This window comes from Numida meleagris, chromosome 13 (assembly GCF_002078875.1).
Source record: "Numida meleagris isolate 19003 breed g44 Domestic line chromosome 13, NumMel1.0, whole genome shotgun sequence".
NCBI lineage: Eukaryota > Metazoa > Chordata > Aves > Galliformes > Numididae > Numida > Numida meleagris.
This window is the reverse complement of record NC_034421.1, coordinates 1216917-1243208: the sequence shown is the minus strand read 5'-3', so window position 1 is coordinate 1243208 and position 26292 is coordinate 1216917. Positions and strand designations below refer to the sequence as shown.

The 26292-nt window shown below is 45.5% G+C and overlaps 2 protein-coding genes across 3 annotated transcripts; one reads left to right on the top strand and one right to left on the bottom strand.

Annotated features, from left to right (window-relative positions):
- TECPR1 (tectonin beta-propeller repeat containing 1) lies at positions 1–23047 on the top strand. Of its 2 annotated transcripts, XM_021411599.1 has the most exons (25): positions 1–133; positions 1987–2219; positions 3842–4024; positions 4532–4654; positions 5334–5459; positions 6907–7081; positions 7179–7279; positions 8742–8843; positions 9220–9365; positions 10191–10714; positions 11474–11619; positions 12213–12368; positions 12906–13055; positions 13317–13474; positions 14512–14639; positions 14925–15027; positions 15237–15333; positions 15747–15826; positions 16102–16158; positions 17595–17769; positions 19021–19156; positions 19434–19526; positions 20141–20247; positions 20658–20777; positions 21301–23047. In XM_021411599.1, exons 2-25 carry the CDS (start codon positions 1989–1991, stop codon positions 21493–21495), a joined length of 3612 nt encoding a protein of 1203 aa, XP_021267274.1. In that variant the 5' UTR covers positions 1–133; positions 1987–1988; the 3' UTR covers positions 21496–23047. The 2 variants fall into 2 exon arrangements, with proteins under 2 accessions (XP_021267274.1, XP_021267275.1); XM_021411600.1 differs by lacking the exons at positions 17595–17769; positions 20658–20777; positions 21301–23047.
- On the bottom strand, positions 24537–26087 carry BHLHA15 (basic helix-loop-helix family member a15). The gene has a single exon (XM_021411634.1). The coding sequence runs from the start codon at positions 25881–25883 to the stop codon at positions 25383–25385; it is 501 nt and encodes a 166-aa protein (XP_021267309.1). The 5' UTR covers positions 25884–26087; the 3' UTR covers positions 24537–25382.

The window sequence follows — 26292 nt, the reverse complement described above, 5'->3', positions numbered from 1 at the left end:
GGGAGCGCGGCTGTCACCGCCCCGCGCCGCTGCGCTGCGGGGCCGCCGCGCTGTGCCGGGCCGGGCCGGGCCGTGCAGGGGCGAGGCGGGCTCCGTCCCGCGGGCGAGGAGCGGTGAGGCCGGCGCGGGGCAGGTGAGCGGCGGGAGGGCGCGGAGCCCCGCGGGAAGGACGCGGAGCGGGCGGCGGGGGCCGGGGCGGCGCTGACGGCCGAAGCTGCGGGGCGGCCCCCGGCCTCAGCGTCAGCTCCGCCTCGGTCGTTCCGGTTGTCACCGGGCTCCGCGTTCGCGATGCGTTCCGAGATCCGCGTGGATGCAAAGCGGCCAGCCCGCGTCCGCGGTACCGCTATAAGGGAGACTGGCGAAGCGCGCTCCTTTGCGGTGGATCCGTTCGTCGTCCGCGTTGGTTTCGAGCTGAACGAAGCCCCGCGGCGGTGCTCCCCAGGTGCAGGTGCCCCGAGGGCCGCGCGCTTCGCTCCCCGCGGGAGCTGCCGGGCCCGTACCGCAGGCGCGGAGCTGCGCGCTCTGCTTGGAATCCTCCATCTCGGTTGTGCCAGCAGGAGATCTCGACCCGCAGCGCGCTGTCTTCATTCGGGCAGCTGTAGCCGTACTGATCACAGCGCGGCTGAGCTGCGGGGCGAGGCAGCTGCGGGCCTGGCCCCAGAACAGCAGGAGCGGCTGCACTGCCCGGGCCGCAGGCACCCAGCAGCCACACGCCCAGCAGCGTCTGTCTTTGCCTGCAGCACGGCCGGCCTCCCTTCAATTCTCTTATGATTTCCCACAATTCTCCTCCAAACGCTGTCTCAAAATTTCAAAAGACAAGATACCCAGCAACCCATTTATTTTGGCTGCCTTGAATATCTTCGTTCAGTGGCACCTGCATGGACGGCACTCATTCCATCCCATCTATAGTTTTCCTAACGTCATCTTTGGGATACCTGGAAATTTTACTCCTTTTTTTGGAGCTGTTCAGGGTACTTCTCTGCCTGCCCGGCCTGCCGCTCCAGCAGAGGCCTCCATGTGTGCATTCGTCCTCCTTTAATACTCCTTTATGATCTGACTCCCTTGGTATCATCACAGTGTTACGCACGGTGCTTCATTTACCCCAGACTTGCTGCATTCCAGCTGCTCAAGACTAAATGTGTATTTTCCTCTGTTACAGAGACTGCTTTGCAGGATTTTCAGTGCAAACACTGACAGCCTTATTTTCATGGGCTTTATTGTCCCGGTGATACCACATCATTTCCGCCTCATCTTTACTTTGCTCCATCCCATTTTTCTGTCTTTCTGTACTAGCTTACTTTGAACGAGGTAGAAATGCAGACAGAGAGGAGGCAGGTCCAGAGCGAAGCCAGCTGTACAGGCCTGCTTCTCACTCCCATTTCTTAAACACAGAATTGTCTTACTGCTTCCCTGTGAGAGTTCAGCTGGAGATCCTCAGCAAGATTGTCCTGTGGGAAGGTACTGCAGCAACAGTGCTGCACAGCTTCAGTACAGCACAGAGCGCTGATACTCCCTGCAGCAACAGCAGCAACAACAAAACCACCAAGAAGCCAAAACTAGAGGATTCCTTTCCTCCTGCAGCAGCTACCAGGAGAATTGTGCGGTTACGACCTTCCTGGCTTCACAGGATGCTGAGACACCGTGAGATGTCCTGGCTTTGTGCTGCTGTGTCTCACTGCAGCGCCGGCTCCTGCCCTCAGCCTGCCAAAGCTGTCCTGTTCGTGCTGGGAGGTTCCTGTAGGATGGACAAGTGTGCTGGCGGCGAGGCCTTCCGCGTGAATTTTCAGAAGCATCCAAGTTGTTTAAATGCTCAGCTCTGACTGAAAGAGCCCTGCCCATCAGCTTCACTGGGGCTGTTTTTAAAAGATCGTTCTTCACTTTTTTTTCCACGTAATTTGACTGGGGCTGGCTCAGAGCAGAACAAAGGGTTCAAGACCCATTTTTCAAAACTGGCATTTCCACTGATCACTCATTTTTGCCTTTCAGACATGGCCATGTCCAGTTCCCTTCTGTGGGCTGTTGACATTTTTGGGAGGGTTTACACCCTGTCTACGGTTGGCCAGTACTGGGAGCTCTGTAAGGACACACAGCTGGAATTCAAGCGGGTCTCTGCTGTCAAGCAGTGCTGCTGGGGAATAGCCTGCGACCATCAAGTGTACACCTACGTATTCTCAGGTGACGTTCCCATCAGATACCAGGAAGAAACCTATGAGAATCAGGTATGCGGTATGATGGGTACTTCTGCTATGTATTCTTCAGAATGAAACGACAGCACATCCTTAGATCAGCTGTCTCTACGTGTTTTTCTCATTGTGTAACTCGTGTTTCTGAAGAGTACATATGTGCCAAGGAGGTTGCTCTTTCAGTATTTTAATTCCCAGAGGAAAGTCTTCCCCAAAGCAACGGCAGCAGGTGCTGCAGCAAGCTCTCTGCACGCCACTGCAGACAGGAACTGGTGCGAGCAGTGGGTGACAGACACACAATTCCCTTGCGAAAATGTCCAGTGTAACTTCCAGCCAACAAAACCACATTATTCTTAAGAACATACTAATTTTGTAACCTATCAATGAATTCTCTAATAAGGGCATTGACTCTCCATTAAAGTCCATTTCCAGCTTTTTTGTATAAAAATGTTATTAAGATGATCCTTCCAATGGAAGGTACTTGAAAAGAATGTTTTTAAAATAGTATTTTAAATGAAATGTATCTATTTTGTTTTTAACTTAACCAGAAGTTATTTGAGAGACAAAACGGAAGGATTCTCTTCAATACATTTCACAGCTTTCTAAGGGTAACAAGATAAATGTAAGCTGAGAACAGACATTAACTTATCTGTGTAGGGGAAAATGCAACAAACTAATTTAATACATAACTTAACACCGATACAACTTTCCACCCATTTAAAAATGTTCCTTTTGCTATGGAAACATGTTCTTTAGAAAATGCAAAACTTCAAAAGCTATTTGGTTTGTTATTGTAAGCTTTTGTTTGTTTGTTCTAGCCTATGAAAACTGGAAAACAAGATACCAGAAAGCACAAAAAAAATTATTCTGCAAGAGCTAACAACAACAGAATTAATCTCAAGTAGTTTACAGACAATGTGCAAGGCAGTTTAGTCAGGTTCTTAGTAAGAATAAATAATATTTTGCATAACAATTAAAAGGTATTTTGAACAAAGGTACCCTACCATGCAGAGCAGCATTAGGTGACAAATCTTGCCAGTGTTTCTGTAGTGGGTAAAACCGTGGGGGGAAAAAAAGAATCATAACTATGGCGGTGGAAAGCCGAGCAAGTTGTCTGTTCTACAACTGATTAAAGCCAGATTTAGGAAAAAAATACCTCTTTGTAGCGTAAGGTACAAGAACATTTACTGATGTAGTTGTTTTGACATAGTTTCTGGCATAGAAACAATGCTGTTTTTCTAGTGTGGGCAAGATGCTAGTCATCCTTCTCCTGTGGGTTATACCAGAAATCCCAATGCCATCTACACAGCAGTTATCCTAATGCTACAGTGTCACAGTGCCACACATCACCAGGAAAAATGTACTGCTAGTAGTAAACCATGTCATTGGGCATTCCTATTTGTGGAGCTGAAATTTACTTGGTAGGGACTAGCTCTGCAGTCAACCAACCCTTCTCTGATACTTTAAAAAAGCTTCTTCCAAAGAACACGTGAGCTATGGCCCTACAGCATGAACACTTGCTCATTCACCCCAAGAATCATTCTTCTTCTTATCTAGTTAAAAAATAAACTCATCGCTTATGATTCCGTAGGGGTTTGCAGATGTCCACCGTGGTGATGGGACCCCAAAGAAATCATTTTCTCTATTATTCCTGGCAGCGCTGGAATCCAGTCGGTGGCTTTTGTGAGAAATTAATGCCCAGTGACCGCTGGCAGTGGAGTGATGTGAGCGGGCTAAAGCATCAGCAGCTTGATAGTTTCACACTGCCGTCACCACACTGGGAGTGGGAGTCTGACTGGTATGTGGATGAAAATATTGGAGGGGAACCAACAGAGAAAGGGGTAGGTGAACAATACTGAAAAGAGATCTGTTCTGGGAATCCTTAGTATGTAAACTAAAAGGCATTTTTCTAAATGGGAGAAAGGTCACGAAAACAGAAAGCACTAAACTTCCCATAGCTACTTCTTTCTGGGATATAGCTCAACTATAATACTACACGAGGAGGAACCTTGTTTGAAGGCTTCTTAAGTTTACAGGAGTTGTTCTTTCTCCTTGGATCGGGCCATGAAACACTGCCAGCTTGGTATCACTGCTTTTCAAGATTATTATTATGAAGACGCCAAACGCTTTACTGTGTCTTGTTTGTTCTGTATATATCATGCAGAGGAATTAGGACATGATTCATAAATCCTTCATCGAATTAGCTTATCTGTTAATTAGGCTGTTGGGACACGCACAGAAACCTGTACTGTGTTTGTAAGAATGACTTCTGTGCAGAATTCCTCCAAGTTAAGATTTCAAGCTTTTCCTTGGTGCAGATTTTCATGAAAGAAAACTTCTGTTTGCAGGGCTGGACTTACGCCATAGACTTCCCCAGCACCTACACAAAGGACAAGAAATGGAATTCTTGTGTGAGACGCAGGAGGTGGATCAGATACAGGAGATACAAATCGCGGGATGTTTGGGCGAAGGTTCTGGAGATCTTTTAAATATTAACTAAAGTGATTTTTCTGAAATTGCAAATGAATATCCCCGAGCTTGTAGTTGATTATTGCTGCTCTTTAGATTGGACCTGGATTCCTTGATTTCCAGCCTTGTAATTCATGCAAGCATAAGTGGGAATCTGGGATTTTTCATAGAAACCTGTGGCAGTAAGGTGCCACATTTCACACTAATGCAGATGGCTGGAAATTTGTAGAGGAGCTGAGCATCTCTCTCCAACTTTTTAAGTCCATCAGGTTATTTGATAAATCATTCTCTTTCAAGACAGCACCTGTTTAGCATCATTTACCAGCTCTGTCCTTTATCTGTATGAATAACTGTTCTTTCATAATTTCTGTTCCATTCTGAGAATGTGCAAAGATTGTAGTTCATGATATTCCAGCTTTCCAATTCAACGAATGTCTCTATGGAGTGTTCTGTGGCAAAATTTCCTTTAGCTGGGGGCTTAAACAATGACTCCATGTTGCTTCAGCTGTTTGCCCACTCTGTATCTGGCAGCCTACAGTGAGAGGAAGAAGCTCCATGCTCAGCCATTTTAGTGAGCAACGCTTAAAGCCATCTGCACCGAACAAGCTAAGCCATCAGCCAACTCACCTATTCACTGCAGTGTCTTGTCTTCTGTTCTCAATCTTCCTATCCTTGCTTCAGATCGTGTCACATGATGACCCAGACCGGTTGCCAGACCCTTTCAATGACATCTCAATTGGAGGATGGGAAATCACTGATGAGCCTCTTGGCCGTTTATCAGTATGGGCAGTTTCTTTACAAGGAAGGGTACGTGCACATTCCATAAGTTTTCTAATTTGAATTACTACTGAAAAGGAGTTAAATACTTTTAAAGCGAGGCAGGTTTGTTATCATCTTACATTGGTAAGGAACTATGCTGTTTGTGCATCTGGCAGAGGCTGTAACAGCTGCTGTAAGACTACATTGTTCAACCTGTGTTCTAAATGGAAAGGCCTAGTATCTCTTAGGGTTGCTGGGTTTTGGAAGCATTAAACTTTATAAACAGCTGAGTCTTACAAACTTGGGCTGACTCGTGTGCTACGTCCTGAAAACTGCCCAGAATGCTAACTGTGGCACCACTAACAGAGAAAGGCCTGCTCCTTATTAAAATTCTCTAGGATTGGAGAGATTTGAGGTGACTGTTAGAGTCTCCTAACTTGGCCCTGTGGAATCCAGCTCTGGAACATTTTTATTTTCCATTGAAAACTATCTATCTTTTTTACTTTGTTTTGTTTTTGGTTTTAGGCTATCCTAAAGTCTCTCCTCTTTTGCTCAGTGATGTAAAGATGGCTTCTTGCTTTCCTTCCATCGCTGCTAGAGCATGTAGCAGAGTAGCCTTCCTTTGTCTCCAGACAATTTCTAACTTGTGGTCTCATGAAGAAGGGTGAAATGATTCTAACAGGTAGCCTGAGATTTAAGTCACGCATGGCTCCACCTGGCAAAGTAGACAATCTTGGTTAAATTGCTTAAAATAAAACTCCCTATGCCTCAGGCTTCCCAGTAATAAGTGACAAGCATCCCACTCTAAAGGCTTACTTGAATGACATTTAAGAAGCTTTCATTTCCAAAGTAAAAGTCTCTAGAGGAAGAATGTATTTCTAAAAGCGCTGGTATGGCACTCAGCGGCTGTGTTTCGGAGCACCCGCACACCCACTACAGGATGCTTGCTTTGTTTGATGTTCTTACATCCACTGGGGTCTCAAGATAAGCACGCAGGCAGTGCGAGCAGGCTAGCAGATGGACTGGATGCCTCTAAAAGCTGCACAGAGAATGGAATTTTTATCCATATTGCAGTGAACTGTGCTCAGTGAGAGTGAGTTTGGGCTCTCATTCTGACAGGGACACGTCTGTGCTGTATATTTGTTCCTTCTTGTTTTTTTTCTTTTAAGCACACCTTGACATGTATTGAAGTGGGTTTTTTTAAATCTTGAAAGAGACACAGAACTTGCAGCAACAGGTCATGTGTCCAATCCAGCTTCATTTCCATGATAAAAGCTAATCTGTAAAAACACCTCCTCCCTTAATAAATAAGGAAATAATCTTCAACAGCATAAAAAAATATTTTTAAAGGCCAGAGTCCAAACATGGCACTAAAAAGAAAGAAAAAATAGTTGTTAAAGGAGAACTGTTCTTTCCAGTCCATTGAGATGTCATCATGCTTGCCTCAATAGTTTCATTGTTGTAATCATATTTTTCTTTTTTTAAACTTGTCTAGGTGTGGTACAGAGAAAATGTTTGCCATCACAATCCAGAAGGTTCCACGTGGTCCTTAATCACCACTCCTGGTGAAGTTGCACAGATCAGCTGTGGACCCTACGACCTCCTTTGGGCAACTCTTTGGGAAGGACAAGCCATTGTGAGAGAAGGAATTGATAGGAATAATCCTCAAGGTATAGCAATTTTATATTTACCAGGAAACTCCTTTGATTTCTGTAGCATTGAACAAGAAAATAACATACAGTGGCTTCCGCATTTTGTTTCTTGCAGGAATTTCCTGGAGTACTGTGGAGTCCCCAAGCTCTGAAAATGGGATCATGCACGTCTCTGTGGGTGTTGATGTGGTATGGTGTGTCACAAAAGATCGAAAAGTAAGAGATGTTAATGCTCTGGTTCTGTTTTTATACTTCCTTTTTGTATCTGCTTTTCTGCAACGGGCATGTAACTTTCATAGGAAATATTGGCAATCCGATCTCCCTATACCTATGGTTAGGGAATTCCAGTTCCTCTTGTCATGGGAACGCTCTCTGGTTTGTGATACACATAGTTGTATGCAACTTCAGAAAGCCCCTGATACAGAGTTTTCCTTGGGAAGAAAGCATGTTTGATGCCAAACATTTAAGACATTATAATAGCTTTGGATTCCTTACTTTGACACTGTAATTTCCAGAACTTACAGGCAATTTGACAGAAAGTGGGTAATGTGAATGAGATTCCTTTGTCAGCTGTGTGGTTTATGGGCTTCTTCACATAAGGATGTTACATGACTGAAGCACAGGAACTGATATAAATCAAGACAGTTACATCAAGATAGGGTAGCTCTTGCTTTAGACATTTATTTTGGGATAAACAAGTTTCTAGTGGTTTGAAATAATCAAGTTACTCTGGCTTAATGAGGCACTGCTCGTCAACTTGCAGCATTGTACCTGTGTCCTGCCTGCTCCATCTGCCAATAAAACCATCATGTAAAAATAGAGAACCTAGTATGTCTTAACACTATAATGCAACGGAAAGCACAGCAATAATAGCAGGGTAGCAACCTCCCAGGCTGCAGCAAGTGAGGATATGCCCAAATGCAGCAACCACAGACACAAAGGAGAGAGAGGAAGAAAGGAGAAAAAAAAAAAAAAACCCAGCAGCTGCTTACCCTTGGCCAGCCTCAGGTATGCAGGGATCTCTAGCAAGATACCCTTCTCTCCACTGCCAACCCTTAAATGAGGACTGGGATCCAGGATCCACCCCTTCTGGTCACACAGCTGCATTGCATTGCTTGCACCTGAGCTCCCCTGGCTGGCCCTGCCTTCCCCCCAGCTGCTCCATCACTGCTTCAGGCCATGACTTAGCATTTCCACTACATAAGTTTTTCTTCAGATTTGCTAAAAGCACTCAAATGCTGTGTCTGTCACACGTTTCAACCAACAAGTTCTAACGTAGCTGCTTGCCGTTATAAGACCATATCCTAAACATAGACATTCAGCTAGAAATTTTTCCAGGTACCCAGCCCACACACACTTTCTGATTGGTAAAAACTAATCTGGGAGTAGACAATTTATAGAACAGTGCCACTGAAAAGATTCCTCTGACAGTTCCCTCTGTCATCCCAGCTTCTCAGGAACTCTATTTGGAAGTTGATTTAGTCACCAAAAAATAGCCTGCAGTCTACGTGTTAAAAGCAAATATTTTTGCAGTGGCTGAGAAAATAATTGTCACATAAAGTCTTAAGATTTATTTTATCTTCACCTGATTAAAACTGATCCACTAAAGAAAGTAAATTTCAGCTGTCTGCCTGCCAGTACAGAAGGAGCAAACCTTAGATTTCTGTTGTTGTTGCAGGTATGGTTTAGAAGAGGTGTGAACTCACATAATCCATGTGGAACAAGCTGGATTGAAATGGTTGGAGAAATGATGATGGTAAACGTAGGCTTAAATAACCAGGTGAGACAGCTGTGTACCAGTTGTGAGGCTATCTGTGTTCGCTGCACAGGCCAGGACCGTCAGCAGTGCCAGTACGGACAGCTGAACTAGAGGTCCATGTGACTGAGCTGCTAGGAAGCGATGCGTGGCTTCATTCTTCACCAGAAGATGACAGTCAGCACATCGCTTGTGTGGCACATTCAGGTGCAAACTGTCTTCTCTTGCTGGTACGGAATTTTGATATTGCCAACTACAGTATCAGCAGTAAGGAAGAACAGAAAGGGAAAATGCTGAGTTGGGCAGATTTTCACACTGAATTTTCCACTCCTGCACCTTTTCTGTAAACTACCTACCAACGTTCCATGCCGTTTCCTCACCGAGCCCTTTCCTTCCCTAGGTCTGGGGAATTGGCTGCGATGACAGAACCATCTATTTTCGTCAAGGTGTCACGCCAAGTGAGCTCAGTGGGAAGATGTGGAAGGCAATTGTTTGTGCTCGAGAGAGTGACAGATCTCAGACGGGGAGCTCAACAAGTCTGCTCAGGTGCTCAGTAAAATACTGGCTTAAGACTGTACACTAGGAGCTTCAGTGCTAGGAGATATTTTGGTACAGGCAGAGAGAAGCAGGGAAGGCATCTAAACATTACGTACACCAGAGAGCATTTACTTTTTTTGCCAATAAAATTAATAATATGCAGCAGTAGCTGCTGTCAGAGCAGAAGCTGACACTTCCACTTTGGAGCTCACTGCATGCTTGCAGTATAGCATGTTTTTCTGGGCTTTACTATCCCTATCTGAGCGAGTCTTTACTAAGATAAAACATTACCTGTGAAATATCATGAAGGAGTGAAGCTGCACTTAGCGTTACCCTTCTCCTCAGTGTCACTGTGTTTCTTCTCAAGAGATGAAGGCAGTACCTCCCTGCTGAGTGCTGGCTGTTGGCTGTGCAAGACGTGCCAGCACCGCTGGGTGCTGCAGAAGCTACCTGAGTTGCTGTGCTCTCAGTAGAAGCCCTCTCTAGCAGAGATAAAAATCACAAAATAATGGGCTTTAAAAAACCTTGCTATTTCATACTCAGAAAATGTGATGCTGCTTCAGTGTTTCCCTGAGAGTTGTAGGCAGCCAACACCCTTTTTTCTTTTTTTTTTTTTTTCAAAAAGATCAGTGGAATCTCCTCTTGTTTCAGATTTACTGGACTGATCTGCCAGATTCATGTTACTCTTCCCTTAATGATAAATTCTGACTTTTACAAGGAAATCGACTGTATCTCTCCTAAAGCTGGAACGCTATGTCCATTTCTGTGGTCGCGGGCTTGTCTTAGTTTATAATATTTGAATTATAGTTAAGTAATTATCTATTTGTCCTTCAGTGCTGGCTGTTTCTTTACCGATGATATTCAGAACCAGACAAACGCGATCATTCAGGGTGATGCAGACACTTCCTCGGACACGGAGCTCTCAGGCATACCCACGCACCTCGGCAGCACCCCCCCCACGGGAGCAGCAGCCAGCAGCAGTGCCAGCAGCACAGGCAGCCAGGCAGCAGGAGCATCTGCAAGCATGAGTGCGGATCCTCTGGACTCCGATCACGGAGAAGCCCCCGCTGCTTCAGCAAGTAACGAGAAAGCTCACCTTGAAAGCCATAAATCCACAACCCCAAATCCTTCTGCAGAACTGCAGTGGACAAACATTGACTTAAAGGAGGCCCACAGGCATGCAGTGCTCTCCATCGGCACCTTTGCAGAAACATCCAGCCTGTCTTCCCTTGGCATGTTCTCTGTGGGAGCTGAAGAACAGTACGGAGCTGATGAGCACCCGCTGTGGGCCTGGGTGTCCGGGGGAGGCTGCCTTGTAGATCTGCACAGCCCTCTGAAATGGTTCGCTGTTCCATCAGGTACAGTGCAGTCACCGCAGCAGACCCGAATTTCCAGTTACAGTTAATCATGCTCTTTAAGAAAAATGGCTTTTGTTGCATACTTGTTGTTTTTAAACAAAACCATAGTGCAAAACTGCTAATAACCCATTGCTCTTAATGCAGTATTTGTTAGACTCTGAGTCTGAGGATAGTGCTGCATTTTGGGATTGAGATACATAAATGTAAAGGTGATATTTTCTCTCAGTTTCTGTAAGGATTTGGTAAAATAATCAGTGTGCTGCAACTGCAACATCAGGGAGAACCCGAAACAGCGCTGAATAACAGCTACAGCAGTGAGAAAGGCTCTCACGAGAGATGCAAATGCCACAGCTTGACTCCCCTCTACCACCCCCACTGAGACAAGGGTAGGACAGAAGTCACTGAGAGGCATTGTAAACTGAGCCCCACTGAAAACTGAATGAGGCTGGAACTGAGATTCTTGCGATAATGCAATATAACCATACCTTCAAATTAAACCATGTACTGTGGCATCCCAGCGTTTACTAATGGCATAACAATTCATGCATTAGATTTCCTAATTATCTGCAGCGAGTGACAAAAGTCTCATTTTTGAAAGGTACAGTGAAATGGTATCACTGTACCATTTCAGGTGTTAATTAGCCAGATCTTTTAGGCTGAACTGGCTCAGTCCAGCGTTCAAAGGAGCATCCAGTTTTCCTTCTTCACAGGACTGTATGCTAAGGTTGCTGAAATGTACTGGTTTGGGTTCTGTTCCAGGTTTGTCGTCCTCCGTGCAGTCTCTTTCTCTGTCTATCACTCCAGCACAGACAGCAGCGTGGCGAAAGCAAATTTTTCAGCAGCTCAGTGAAAGGACAAAGCGGGAGCTGGAGAATTTCAGGCACTATGAACAGGCTGTTGAGCAAGTAAGCAATGAGGAGACACCTACTTCTGTCTCCTGAGCACTTAGATCTATCAATACTGGGTATCAACAATACAATTCTGATGTACTGATCTGAATTTACTGTCAGCTTTGTATTCCCCTCTTTATTTCTGTCTGTGACAGCTCTCCTGGAGTACCACTGTCTAGGCTCCCTATGGGAAACCAGCAGCTTAGCAAACATTGACAAGCAATTTTCAACTAAAAACATCAGCTGATCGTTCTGTATAGGTGTAAATATAGCATTGGTCAGCCATTAGTTAATATCCCGAAGCTTCAAATTCAGAGAAACGTTTGCAGCTGTGGAACATTGTAAGAATTAATCCACCAAAGAGTGCTGTTGCACTCTTTGCAGAAGTAGAATGTTAGCACTCATGTACACGTCATTTCAGTGCCTTTCTATACAGTTTTGTCCGTTTTCATGATGTCTGTCCTAAACACTGGTATACTCTGTGTCAGAATTAACTGATATGATACAGGACTGCAGCAGAGATTTCTTGTGGTCATACAAAACAACGTTTGGGAAAAGGAGTAGCCTTGCAGTGTCCTTACTTTGGAAAATTTGTGTTTGCATTACAGTCAGTTTGGGTTAAAACTGGGATGCTGCAATGGTGGAGAAATTGGAAGCCTCATAAATGGATGGATGTGCGAGTCGCACTCGAGCAGTTCACTGGGAGTGATGGAATGCGTGACAGCATTCTGTTCATCTACTACATGTATCATGAGGAGAAAAAGGTGAGTTCAGCTTGAGACCCCCAAAAGAATTATGCATGGCAAAGGAAAATCCTGCAAAGGAAAAGTAGTGTGTTTAAGGAAGGCAAATGATGATACACTGTTGTTTTGGGAACCAATTCAAAAGTAGCCCAGAGTAGTAGTGAACCACAAGCTTTTCTAAACTAAAGCTATGTTAATTCTCTGTCAGAAATGCCCAGTCAGCAAGCATCCACACTGCTTAAACCGTCAGCTTTGCACTAATTGGGATTTCCTCTGGAAACTCCAAATGTTCCCGGCTGTGAAGAACGAACCAGGCTTTGCTGGCCAGAGCCACAACAAGTAGGCTTAATGCATGCAAGCAGTAGGAATCAGACGTGGCGTAGGCCTGGAAATTGAGTCCACATGAGCAGCAGGATTCCTTCTGCATCAAGAACTGACTCTTTGCTATCCTTGGCAGGAAGGCCTTATTCATAGTCTTGAAGTGCAACACTGCTGGCACTGAGGAAGGAATATCTTGAGTTTGTTCACCTTGGTCACATTTATTTTCTTTTGTCCTAGTATATACACGTGTTCCTGAATGAAGTCACTATTATAGCTGAAGTTCTGAAGGAAGCCAAGCACTCCTTTGCCCTGTACACACCCGAAAGGACAAAGCAGCGATGGCCAATCTGCCTAGCAGCAACAACTGAGCAAGAAATGCACGACTGGGTAAGTTGGTGAATTTTTCATTTCAAGCTGGCTATTTTTGAGGTCAGACATAAAAGCTGGTCTCTGAAATCCAAGCATTGCATTTACAGTACCTAGGCCACTTAACTATCTCCACGAATTAAGTATTTTAAAAGTCCCGTTCAAGTTTCTTCAGCGGCAGCTGAGGTCTCCTTTCTCCTCTAGTTTGTGTTCTGAATCTGCAGTTATCCGCTGTTCTCACTGAAGAAGAATCCTTCTGGCTCTCTGCTTTTTGTTTTTCAGCTGTCTCTGCTGACCGTGTCTTGTTGTGAAAGCAGGCGGATTCAGGGCCCTCCTTCTCACCACGCCATTTGGTCAGTTAGCTGCAAAGGAGACATCTTCGTCAGCGAGCCAAGTCCTGAGCTGGAGGCTGGACCGCACCCGATGCCATGCGATGAAATGTAAGAGGCTCAGAAGCTGTTCTTGTGGCATGGGCTGCCATCCTGCAAAGTCTGTCTTCCATGTCAAGTCGGTGACTTTGACGGGCTGCCATCTGTATCGTTATCTGAGCCAGGAAATCTGAAATTCCCAGTTCTCCGTAGTCACTATAGCCCAGGAGCATCTCCTGTAGAGTTCTGTTACAACTATGACAATACAGTACTGCAAGCTGTCCAGGCACAAAATTATCAGCCTCAGAACTGTGGGGTAAAGGCCAACCTTTATCTTAAAAAATACCCCTAGATTTGAGTTATTTGCACAAAGTGCCTTTCAGTAATAACGTTTTGGAAATACTTTAGCCCTTTTCATTCAGGGTAGAACACCGTCAGCATCTGGACATTCACAAAGCGGATGTCCTCCTACATCTTACCTGGGGAGACGGACAACTTTGGCTGTCTCCTACCGTTCCCATAACTAAAATACTCCTCTGCCACTTCCTTACTTTCCCCATTCTTCTCCCAAAAATTGCCACAGCCGACTGGCTGTATGAAGCCCCACAAAAGGATTAACCTGCCAAGATCAGAAGTATAGGGAGAATTAAATTCCCCCCACCGCCCATTTTTACTGATCTCCATAGCAGAGATATAAATCATTTGTTTTATTGTTAGATAAAGGCAATCCTTAGATTTAAGAACGAGGATGAAGTTACAGCTGAGGCAGCAGATGGCTGCTAAGAGGTACAGATTCTGACCAGACCATTCTAACTAGTTCAAAAAAGAAAACAAAACAGAAGCTATAAAATAAAAGGAAAGCAAAATAATTCAGAGCCTGACCATGCCCAGAGGAGACTGACAGGTTCCCCCCAGCAGTTACAGTAGTGGTTCAGAGGGAATGCTTTCAACTGGCAACTGCCCTCACTTACCGAATGAACAGAGGTTAAACAAACAAGCAAATAAAGCTGCCTTTGCCTCGGGATATGACAGAGTTGCGGGGGGCTGAGAATCCATTCCTGATGGATGTGGTATGGGGTAAATGTAAAATGCTGTCGCTTTTCTGGCAGGTTTTGGCGTCAGGTTGGAGGCCATCTTCGACTGATAGAGTGCAATAACCGAGGCATAGTGTGGGGCATAGGATACGACCACACGGTGTGGGTCTATACTGGTGGATACGGAGGGGGCTTCATTCAAGGTAAGGTGACTGTTCTCCTGTGGGGTGTGGATTTCTTTCCTGTCTTCCCAACTGAGTCAGCTATCCAAGCTATTTACGCTGTCCTTCCTCTAGCTTTTCTAATATGTAGGGCTGTATACAGGCAACTGGCCACCCATTAGGAAGGATTTGGCACTGCAATTTGACATTGTCAGCTTAAAAGTAAGAAATAGAATAATCAAAACTACTACTGTGGCTAATGGAACTGAAAATGCAGAGTCTGTGAGGTTTAGCTTTACTACAATCCAAATGATTTATTTCTCATAGGACTGGCCAGTAGTGCTGATAACATTTATACGCAGTCGGATGTGAAATGTGTTTACATCTATGAGAACCAGCGGTGGAACCCAGTCACTGGATATAGCAGCAGGTTGTTTTCTTGCTTTGTAGCAATTATTTAGTGTACTTTAATTACTGATGTAGAATGAAACATCACGGGGTTTGTTCTAGCTTTGTTAGTGCACAAAGCCTTTCATTTCTTTCATTCCTTCATTACTAAGGCCAGTTTTTTCCTCTCTCCTCTTTGGAATCCTGTTGTTGTAAATGGCCTCGCGTGCCCTGTGCACGGTTTCACCGCAGAGGGCTGCCCACAGACAGATACATGTGGAGTGATGCGTCTGGCCTGCAGGAGTGCACCAAAGCCAACACCAAGCCTCCTTCGCCGCAGTGGTCTTGGGTAAATTTTGTTTTGAAGGTCTTCCCACAAAGAAGGGAAGGCTTAGCAAGTAGGATATGAAACTTCGGTTCCGGTGACCTAGATTTTTCTTGTGGGCTTGTCACGATATTTAACCTTGGTTTCCTCATTTATACAACAGCAATACTCTTCCAGAGTCCAAACAACATTAAGCACTGGGGGTTCTGGCTTTTTCATTTGTCTAGTGGGAATTAGATTTCTGTTCAGATCATTTCATCTTCGGATGAATTAAAGAGTCTTGGGAAATTCTGTGTGAATTTATATTGCACGTATTAGAAGATTTCTAGCAAGTCACTGCATGCCAAAAGGTGGAAGGGGAAGTACAGAAATAGGTTGTTTTTATGACACATCAGGTATTGATTGTGCTTGTTATTCTTATTGTCTCCTGGCAATAGGTATCTGACTGGTATATTGACTTCAGCATTTCGGGTGGAACTGACCGGGAAGGCTGGCAGTATGCAGCAGACTTTCCAGCGTAAGGAGATACCTTCCTCTGCCTAAAATCCTCACAGGCATTTTCTAAGTTCTCTTTTTCTCTTTTGCTGTTTCGCACATTAACCATGCTTTATCAGGGACCAGCGTGCCTTGATTTCTCCCATCATATAGGGACAGTAACACTGAAATTTGCAGGGGAGGTAGGGCAGCAGGTGTGTCTGGTGGGCAGATGCATGGACAGTGCTCTCAGGCTGCCACTGAGACTGGAGATGCTCTGACATCCTCGTGAACACATATTTCAATCTGTTTTGGTAGGTCCTACCATGGCCACAAGACAATGAAAGACTTTGTCCGACGGAGGCGCTGGGCAAGGTGAGGAACTGATCTATAAATACAAGTTTTGAACTCGAATGCTGACTGCTCCCTTATAGTCTCCTTTAGTTATGAGGGGAAGAGTCATCACGCAATGAACAAGAGTAATAGTAAAGAAACCTGCACTAAATAACCCACCTCCAGTAGAGAAACCCAGGGTCCTTAGCAATATGGCTTTTATTGCAAGCCTTTACAGCAGAGAAGCTATTTGGTTTTGTGGGACCTGCAGAAAAAAGTCAGCTAGTGACTCTCTGTATCTGGTTTTCCTTTATAGTAAATTATTAAGGAATAATAAAGTCTAGGTATACTAGTATGTACTAATTCACTTATAACAACTGGAATATGTCTCATCCATATTAATCGTTTTAACATATGACTTCCCCATGCTATACGCTAGGCCACAGATAAACCCAACCCCATTTAAATCACAGTACACCACATTCAGATAGAACCAGGGAAATAGCAAACTGCTATTATATTCTGCTAAGAGGAGAAAGTCTGTGCATTTACTTTTTCCAGCTTTTCTATGCTTTCTGTACTAGGATATCTAATAACTACACTAATAAATTACTGTGATCCGACAGTTACGCATTGTTCAGTTTGTTACTGAGGCTGCAGAGCTGGTATTTCAGCCTTCGTATCATATCTTATGAGGCCCTGAAGCATCGAGCCACTGTTGTTCCAGGCTATGCAACCAACCGACCGACCAACATCCATTCCATCAAAAGATGGACTTGAAATAAAAGAAGCAACTTGAGAAATACCCTTAAGCCTAAACAGTTCTTCCTATTTTAACTATCAATTTAAAACTGGAAGCAGATAGGGAACAGCTCACGGCTGGATCCTGTACTTCAGAACTGGAGACAGAGGAATGCCCTGAGTTTTTTAGGACATTTTTTTCTATGCCGAAATATCTGCTGTGATGACAGAATTTAATATAGTTTCCCTAACAGACAGCACTACTGTGCTGCAGCTTCCTCAGAAAAATACACCAGTTCCAGGATGACCCATCTCTAACTCAGAACTGCCTTTTCTCTGCTTACCTTAGGATCCTACATTTGCTTTCTAACGGTTGCCACCAAAAAACCAAGTTGTAAAGCGATCCCCTTAGCCAAGACCGAGGAAGGAATGGAGTGAGTGTGGAGCTCTCTGTGCTATGGGATTCTCAGCTGGGGTCAGCCGTCCCCATTCAGCTGCTGCACACTCAGTTCTAGAGCTAGGACACAGGATAACAAAAGCTGCAAACTTCTTTGACAGCCTTGGTTTTATGCAATAACTGAAAAAAAAATTAAAAAAAAAACGACACTAATTCTTATTGTACCTATTTAATGAAAGGACCTCCGGACTGTTCACACTAAAGTCAACAACGGACCAGGGAGCAAATTCAGTTACAGAAAGTACATACTTCTGATGGGTTTGGGGTTTTTTTACTTCAGAAAATGTAAGATAGTCACCAACGGGCCCTGGCTGGAAGTGCCTCCTGTCACCCTGTGGGACATCTCCATAATTCCCAGTTCAGATGCAGATGATGAAGAATCAGTAGCACTGTGGGCAATCAGTGACAAAGGAGACGTGCTCTGCAGGCTTGGAGTGACACAGCAAAACCCAGCCGTAAGGCTCCCCATTTATTTTTATTGCCTTATTGATGTATTTAATGTAATTACACAAGTACATACACACAGTCATGCAGTGCCCTCTCAAAGCACCTCGTTATTTTTTTCCCTTTTGTGTCCCAGATTTGAAAGTCCTTCTCCTTTCACTGTGACTGTTTTCTGCCCACGTTTCTTACCTGTGTTTGTGCCACGCCGCTTGCAGCAACCTGTCTCGTCCCTGGGTGACCTCTGCAGGTCCCTTCCACATGAACTATTCTATTCTACCCTGTCCTATCCCCCGTATATTTCTCCTCATTAAGTGCTTTACTTCCACTTTCTGCACGGATAGCTTTGCTTCTTTTTCTTTTCCCCCCCCTTGTCAATAATGTGTACATCCCATTCAAGTAAACTGCCCTGGAATAGAATTTCTCTTAACTATGATTGTAATCTAATTGCCACTGATATCAGTAGGGTTTGTCCTCTGGCTTTTCAGAGGCTGGAACTGACTTTGCTTATTTAAAAGGCGGGGGGCTGGGCATACCTATGGGTTTGACTTTTCTATGTACGGGGGTGGGAACAACAACCTCACATTGAGAAAAGCACACGGGAAGGAGCAAACCGTGACAGTAACTCCAGCTGGAGCACACGTGCTCATTAACGTGCTGAAACAACAAATGAGGATTCATGTGCACTGATTTTAAGCCATATTTGCAATTGGAAAAAAATGTAACATATAAATATTGTATATATATGCATAATGCATGTAATATAGTTCAGTATTTGGAAAAGATCTGCAAGAAGATAAACATTTATAGAGATTATTCTTTTTCCTTCCTGCCGAGTCTGTTACGATAGCACAGATCTGTGTGACAGCACAACAGCAAGACCGGGAATTTGTATATGGAATCTGAAGCCAGACAGAGTTGATTGTGTTGATTTTGGGGATTATTGTTCTGTATAATCAAAAAAGGATAATTGGAGACAGAAAGTCAGTCTCTATCCCAGCCATTCAGAAACATGCAGGCCCTGAATTCCAGAGATTGTAACTGAAAAGGCCCTGGTATAGTTCAACAAAGCTATTCATTTCAAAGAGTTAAATATCCAGTTATCTTCAAAGATCAGGAACCTCGTTTCTGTTCAGTCTTTTTTTTTTTTTTTTTTTTAGGATTATTACTTAGAATCTTTTTCACTGCTTAGGGACTCCCATTTGGTAATCAATAAAAATAATTTTATGGAGTTTTTAACCAATTCATCTTCTCCGATTTGTCAGGGGACATCCTGGCTTCACGTGGGAACAGATCAGCCCTTCGTTTCCATCTCAGTTGGAGCATTTTTCCAGGTGTGGGCTGTTGCTAGAGATGGTTCTGCCTTCTATCGGGGCTCAGTGTCTCCAAAGAAACCTGCAGGTGAGTACTCATACTTTTTTGTACACGTGATGCAAGCTCTACTACATTGCCATGAATAATCACAGCATCGTGTTAATTATAGAAGTCAATTTGCTTTTCACCTGGGTGATTTAGAAATACTGTTCAGCTCTAAAAACAAGCTAGTGTAAATGCACCGAGTGTCATGTCTTTCACAGCTTTCCTGTGCAGCTATGCATTTCCACTGCAGACATTTCCAAGAACTCTTACACATGATCTTGTTTTCTCATTGTTTTACTCCCGTATTTCTGACTTTCAGGTGACTGCTGGTACCATATTCCGTCACCTCAAAAACAAAAGTTAAAACAAGTCTCAGTAGGACGAACATCAGTGTTTGTGTTGGATAAAAATGGTAAGCGTTTTTTACAATTATTTATCCATGTTAGAAAAAATAAATCAGTATACATCAGCCCAAGTCAAATCATCTGCTTGGACAGGTTACTATTCCAAGAGGAATAGCATTTCGTACTACAAGAGACGTGTTTTGCAATACCTGGTAGCCCCTCAAACTACAACGATCCATCTCCTGTTCCATCATCTATGCTGTTTCTTGGAAAAAGTCACAGGGGTGAATCTCAGGAGAACTGCATGCGAGGATTTTGTGTCTGAAACCCTGAAGCCTACAGAACTAGGAACACCTTCCTGCTGCTAAAGCTAGAAATAAGTAGATGCCCCGCGAAGGATCATTTGGTTGAAGAAACAAGCCCTTCGCACCAGTCTCCTTCAGAGACCTTACCCTCACACTGTACTTCTCTAAAGCATAGCTCTTTATATAAATATTTTTCCTAAAGATTTTTTTCAAAACAGAATAGCTGCAGTTTTCCAGCAAAGCTATAAAGAGTAACCACAGAAATACACATCCAAAGTTTCTGCAAAGTATCAGTCACAACCGCAACGCGTGCCCGCATTACGCGCTTCATGCGGAGCAGGCACCCCGAGCTGCAGCCAGGACCGTTTGTTTCGCAGGCAATCTCTGGTTCCGGCAAGGCATCACACCGAGCTACCCGCAAGGATCCACTTGGGATCACGTCTCAAATAACATCCGGAAAGTGTCCGTGGGGCCCCTGGACCAGGTGTGTATTAAGCTTCCCAGCATTCCATCAGGTTATTCAAAATTACACTCGATGTGTTTTTGTAATTCAGCGTTCTTCGGCATGGTTTTAATCCACAATATGATTATCTGAGTGATGGAATCCTGACAGCGCAACAAAAAATGAGACGGTGAAATAGTGATACAGCCATCCCTCTGCCTTCAGAAGCCTTGTTATTCTGTTTTTAAACATTGCTATTTATGATCTCTTTCCTGCCGTGTCTCACTCTGGCACTGTTTCCACTACAACCCAGCTATCCGGCTAGGTGTCTCTGACTGAACCAGAGCAGCCTGGGCTGCCTGCGAACACAGTCAAGCAGGCTTAGATTTGACACATCTGGGAATAGCAGCACGAAGAACACTGCTATTATTGCCTCTTTTTGCTTTCTCAAGGTCTGGGTGGTAGCTGACAAAGTGCAAGGAAGTCACAGTCTGAGCTGTGGGACAGTCTGCCACCGCACCGGTGTTCAGCCGATGGAGCCCAAAGGCCTGGCATGGGACTACGGCATCGGGGTACGTGCAGGCACCGTGCTGCGCGGGAGGCGGGGTGCTCGCACAGAACAGCAGCCTGCTCCGCTGGAGAGCTTGCTGATGCTTGCACACAGCTGCAGGAAACTGACCTGTGTTCTCCTGCTTTATTTCTTTTTCAATTAAATGAAATGGGTCATGCAATTATAGCCGGAAGCCATTTATTTGGATTTGATAGGTATTCAAATAGGTTATTTGAAAGTTAGAACGGAAAAATTCATAAAGTACCATTTCAAAAAAAGCGGATTCCTTCCTAGCCTGCATGTGAGCACTGAGCGCCGCACGTGTAAAGGCTGGGTGCGCACGCACGTGTCCTGCCTGGCAGTGACACATGCTGTCACGTTTTGTCTGTTTTTCAAGGAGCTTTTTTTCTGATGGAGCCCAGAGACGGATTGCTTTCCTCACAAATAAACAGTACAGAACTAGCAGCGCACACAAAGCATCACGGCAAGTGCTGTACTTGCAGGTTGATGTTTCTCTTTTGTATTTCTTTATCAATCCTTTGCAGGGTGGATGGGAACACATCTCAGTCAGAGGAAACGCCACGGAAGCGCCCAGGGGCACAGCGCCCGACGAAGGCGAGGCCCCCCCAGTACCCACGGAATCAGAAGGCAGCGGAAGTCAAGGGAAAATGGAACGCTGCAGAGCCCCTCTGATGGTCAGTGAAAGGCAGGAGCTGGACAGAAATGCCGTTAATTGTTAAAACGCCACTGTCCACATGTTGCAAACAAGTGGTAGTCCGGATAATTTAAAAAGCAACTAAACGCTCATTGCCTGAGAGAAAAACACGATGTTTTTGTGCTACTAATGTCTTTTACTGAACTGGAATTTGCAACGGGGTAATTTAAATACGGATTTCTTCTACTAGATCATGTGTAAGATGTGACTTCACAGAAGTAATAGTTTTGTCAGGACAGGCAAGCATTGTAGCCAGCCAAGTATCTCTGACCCTTTAGCACAGCTGCTACACAACCGTACGGGTGTGAAATTCTTTGCATATGACCATTACATTCATTTCATTTTTTAATGACCATTACAGTTCCCTTTCCCTACATTTCTCTCATACATACCTTTCGCGCTATACTTTAGATTCGTATTTGAGCAGAGATATCAATGTAACTGAATTTGAGGCAGTGCCAGTGATTCGCACTGTGAACATAACTACAGTCCTGACTGTATAGACATTTAGGCAGTCACATAACTTTGCTCATGTCAGTCCTGCTTATCTAAGCCTGTAGAGCTTCGGTCTTGTTACTCCTGCTCACATCAGTAAAATTAAGCTTTATACAACTCAGCTTATGGGGCAGTTACCAGTAAGGGCCAACTTCTGCCACCTTGGCTCATAATGAGTAATACCTTAGTCAAGAAGTGCAATCACTGGTTTCAGCACGACTGTGTAGAGAGCTTGTCCTATTTGGTCCTGGTAAGAGAGGCACAGTCTCGTGCTAATTGTCCGTCCCAACTGCGATGAGTCACATTTCACCTCCACCCTAACTGGAACCCTGATAACTGGGGTACAGATGCTACCTAATGACACTAGAGGGGACCCGACACTGGAGGAGTCAGGCTGCGCTCCAGAGAGCTGCAAGGCTTGCTTTCATACCGAAAAGAGAAGACCAGGACTGAAATAAGATTCTGACTTCACATTGGTAAGAATGCAAAATAACTTTGCTAATCCCAGGGGAGTTTGTCACCATATACTAATGCAGATTCAGGAGGAGGCTGCGCTCTTTACTAAGTGATTGATTCGTCCCTTTCTTACAAGAAACCACTTTTCATTCCCAAAAAAGCTTATTTTCCCGTCTTTTACTTATCTGAGTTAAGCTGTGACATAAAATTATTATTTGAAATCTAATCCATGGAAGTGCTAAGAAAGCACGTTGCCCCTGGCAGCAGTTTACAATCATTTTCCCTCTGTGTGTGACTGTATATGAAGTTATTTTTGTATGATAAGCAGCGTGGTGTGCTCTCAGTACTGTATTTGTAGAACTGAAACTGAAGTTTGCAAGTATTTAAAGAATATGTTTGATATTCTAATGCCAAGGAAAGCACTGCTTCCAAGTCCAAATGTGAGCAAAGATTCAAGATGCTTCAGTGTTTAAGAGCCTGCTGATCCTTCCAATTTCTGATTACAGATCTGTTCCATACGTGCACTGTGAAAGTACCATAAGTAATGTTTGCATAAATTACCATAAATAAATTTTTTGCATAAGTTGCACAGTAGCTTGTCCAAATAAATAGCTTTCCTACATGCATTTTGAGAGGATTGTTAGAATTACATTTGCTCTGCAACACGTCTGAAAGGTTTTTCTTTTCCTCACGCTTCCACACGCAGCTCTCAAACCATTTCCACGCAGCGCGTGCCCTGCCTCCCTGCACACGTCCACCTACAGTGAAACTGGGCTCAGCTGAACGCGGGATTCATTCCGTTATGGTTGGGTACTAAGCATTCGCCTTCTGAAGCCGTTAAACAGAAACTGGGTTTATTTGTGTGGTATTGTTGTTATGGCTAATGACGCTTGGCATTGCCGTCAGCAGGAGCGGTGCGGCCCAGCACCCCGCCGTGCCCGCGCTGGGACGGGCAGCTCTACACCGAGGCAGCGCGGAACTTCTTCCAACGCGTTCCGCCCTCTGCCAAAGCAACCCAGCAGCGACGCCGACTCTGCCTCTGCCACGGAAACATCGCAGAGCAGACGCTCAGGACCCGGACACGCGCTCGCCTCCTCGTCACGCACCGCACGGCACCGCTCCGCACCACATCACCTCGCACCGCTCCGCTCCGCTCCGCACCGCGCCCCCAATCGCGCGGGGCCCAGGCGCGGCACTTCTCGCGAGAGGACGAGCCCGCCCAACACCTCACGGCCGCGGCCTTCAGCGCCGCCTCCCGCTGCTTCCCGACAAGCGACGCCGCACCGAAGCCCCTGGCGGCCCTCCCCGCCGCCCGCGGCGCGTCACTCACCGCAGTGCCGAACGGCTCCTCCCCGCCGCAGAGGCGCAGTCGCTCCGGTGCCGAGCGGTCCGTCCCCGCCGCCGCTCTCACGGCCGGGAGCCCCCGCCGCCCCCGCGCGAGACGAGCGCCCCCCTCAGAGGCGCGGCGCGAGGCGCTGTTCCCGCCGCGGAACGTCCTGCGGGCGGGAGCGGCGGGGTGCGGGTCCTTCACGCGGACAACGGAGAGAAAGTCGGCCCCGTCCATCGGAGAACGCCCACGGCTGCACGCTGCGCAGCTTCTGCCACGCGGCCGGTCCTTTTTCCGACGGGTTACACTGCGGCCCGTCCACGCGCGCGTTGCCGTTCTGGCGTCGCAGCTGCAGCCGTACCCTCGCGCTTCCGAGCAGCCGCTCTCCCATCCCCGCCACGCGGATCCTCCACGCTCGCTTGGAAGCCGAGCTGCGCCGGGCTCTGTGCGCCGCAACGGGCCGGGCACGGCGGGGGGAAAGCACGCGGCGCAGCCCTCGAGCCCCCGGGCAGGAGCAGGGACAGCGCGTGGCCCCGAGCTGCTCGGTGCTCCCACTGCAAGCCGGAACAGCCGAAGGGGTGAGGGTAGCGTAGAGCAGGCGAGGAGCACCCGCTGCGCGAAGTGAGGTCCGGCAACGGTACGGCGAATCACAGCCCCAGGGACCAGGCTCTAACACAGGCGCTCCGTATGCTGAACAGCTGCACCTGAGGGCGCAGCCAATTGTTCCTCAGGTGTGGGAATTCAGGAGGAAATCTCAGTGACAAAACTTCTTACAGCGACATGGGAAATAGATTTTTGTCAAGACTATTTTCCTGTTTCATTTATTGTATTTCGTAACACCAGAATCTAGAACTACCACGGAAAGAATCCCAATCCCATTGTAGGTTTTGCTAGCAAATAATTTGTAATTAATCATTGCCCAATTTAAGATGATATTAAACATTTCTATGTTCTTTGCAAAATGAATGATTTGTGCATCATTAATATCATATGACAGTGGCACCCAAAAAATCCATTAAAGAAAAACACCATGAGACTGGATCCTTTAAAAACATAGACCAGAAAGCGCCCTTACTCGAGAGAGCTCACACTCTAAGAAAGCTTTGTAGATGTTTACAGTAACAGTATTTTTAGAACTTATTCTGTTTTGCAAGATTTGAAATCACACTGTACATTTTAAGTACCATAAAGCGTCTCTGGCACACAATAAAACCAAGATCACATCTTCCATTGCCCTTAGTGAACTCCAGGGTTGGTTCAGCACTCAGGATAAATACTCAGATTTGGTGGCCAACTTCACACGTGCTACTTTGCTCATCCAGTTAGTCAAACTACTATAGCACAGGCAAGAACCAAAGCACGGAATAGCTGGCCATCAGTGTTACAGCCACGACTCCCAGCAAGGACTGGTGAATTCGGCTGACTCGGGCCTTCAACAGAGAACTCACAACCCTTCTGGCAGCACAAGCTCTGACAATTCCTTCTCATTTATGATAACTTTTTATACATAGCATGAACTACAGCAACGAGTGTTACCTTCTGTCTTTATAAGAAAAAAAATGGGGGCAGAGGTTTTAAAGAGATGATTTTTACATACAGCTACATACTGTGCAAGGAATGAAGGTAGTAGCTAACTAGGTGTTTTTGCTGAAGCTGTGTTTCTCATGATCATCATCCCCACGCTGCTGTTGATAATGCTGGTACAGTTTGGACCCCCAGGCTCCCCCCATCCCTTCTGCAGCTGGAAAGTGTCCATTAGACATATTAAGTATAATGGAGGTCAACGATTTAATGTAATTCTTGGCCAGTGTGAGAGTCTCTATTTTGGAAAGTTTATTCTCAGCTCTCACGTGAGGGATTACCTCCCGCAAGGCCTGGAACGCGTTGTTGAGCTTGTGCATTCTCTGCCTCTCCCGCTCATTGCTTTCCAGTCTCCTCAAATGTCTGTCTTTACTGCTCCAAGGACGCTTGGCTCCGGCTGCAGCCATCTTGCTGCTCTCCTTGCTTCCCCCATTCCTCCTTTCTGTGTGCCGCAGGCATTTCACCAGTTCTTTTTTTCGCATTGCAGACTCCTCAGAAAAGGCTTCTTTATCAGCAGTCTGCCTCTGCTTCTTCCCTTTGGCTTTGGCCTTCATGTTCCAGTAGATGTTCTGGCATTAAGCATCAGTGTGCTGTAAAAACACGATACTGGTATCTTTAATTGTTGTACAGTTTAACTGGGAACAACTGATCTGATGTTTTTTTTTTTTTTTTGAACTTATCTGATGATAAGTTTATTTGTTCAGTAAGGTCTACTGGCTGTCAATCTAGAGATGTTTGCTTCAAAGCCATGGATGTTACGACGCTGTTATGGTTTTGTGATTTTTTTTTGTTGTCGGTATTCCACATCATTACATCATGTAAGGTACGGGCAGTTAAAGGGTTAATTCCCCGGTTACTGTAAACTGCCTTTTTTGGTGTGGCCCTCTGAGGGGGAGGGGAGGGGAGGAGGTGCACTCCCCAGGGGTCTTTGCGGGAGAGGGGGTGGTGAAGCCACGTGGGAGA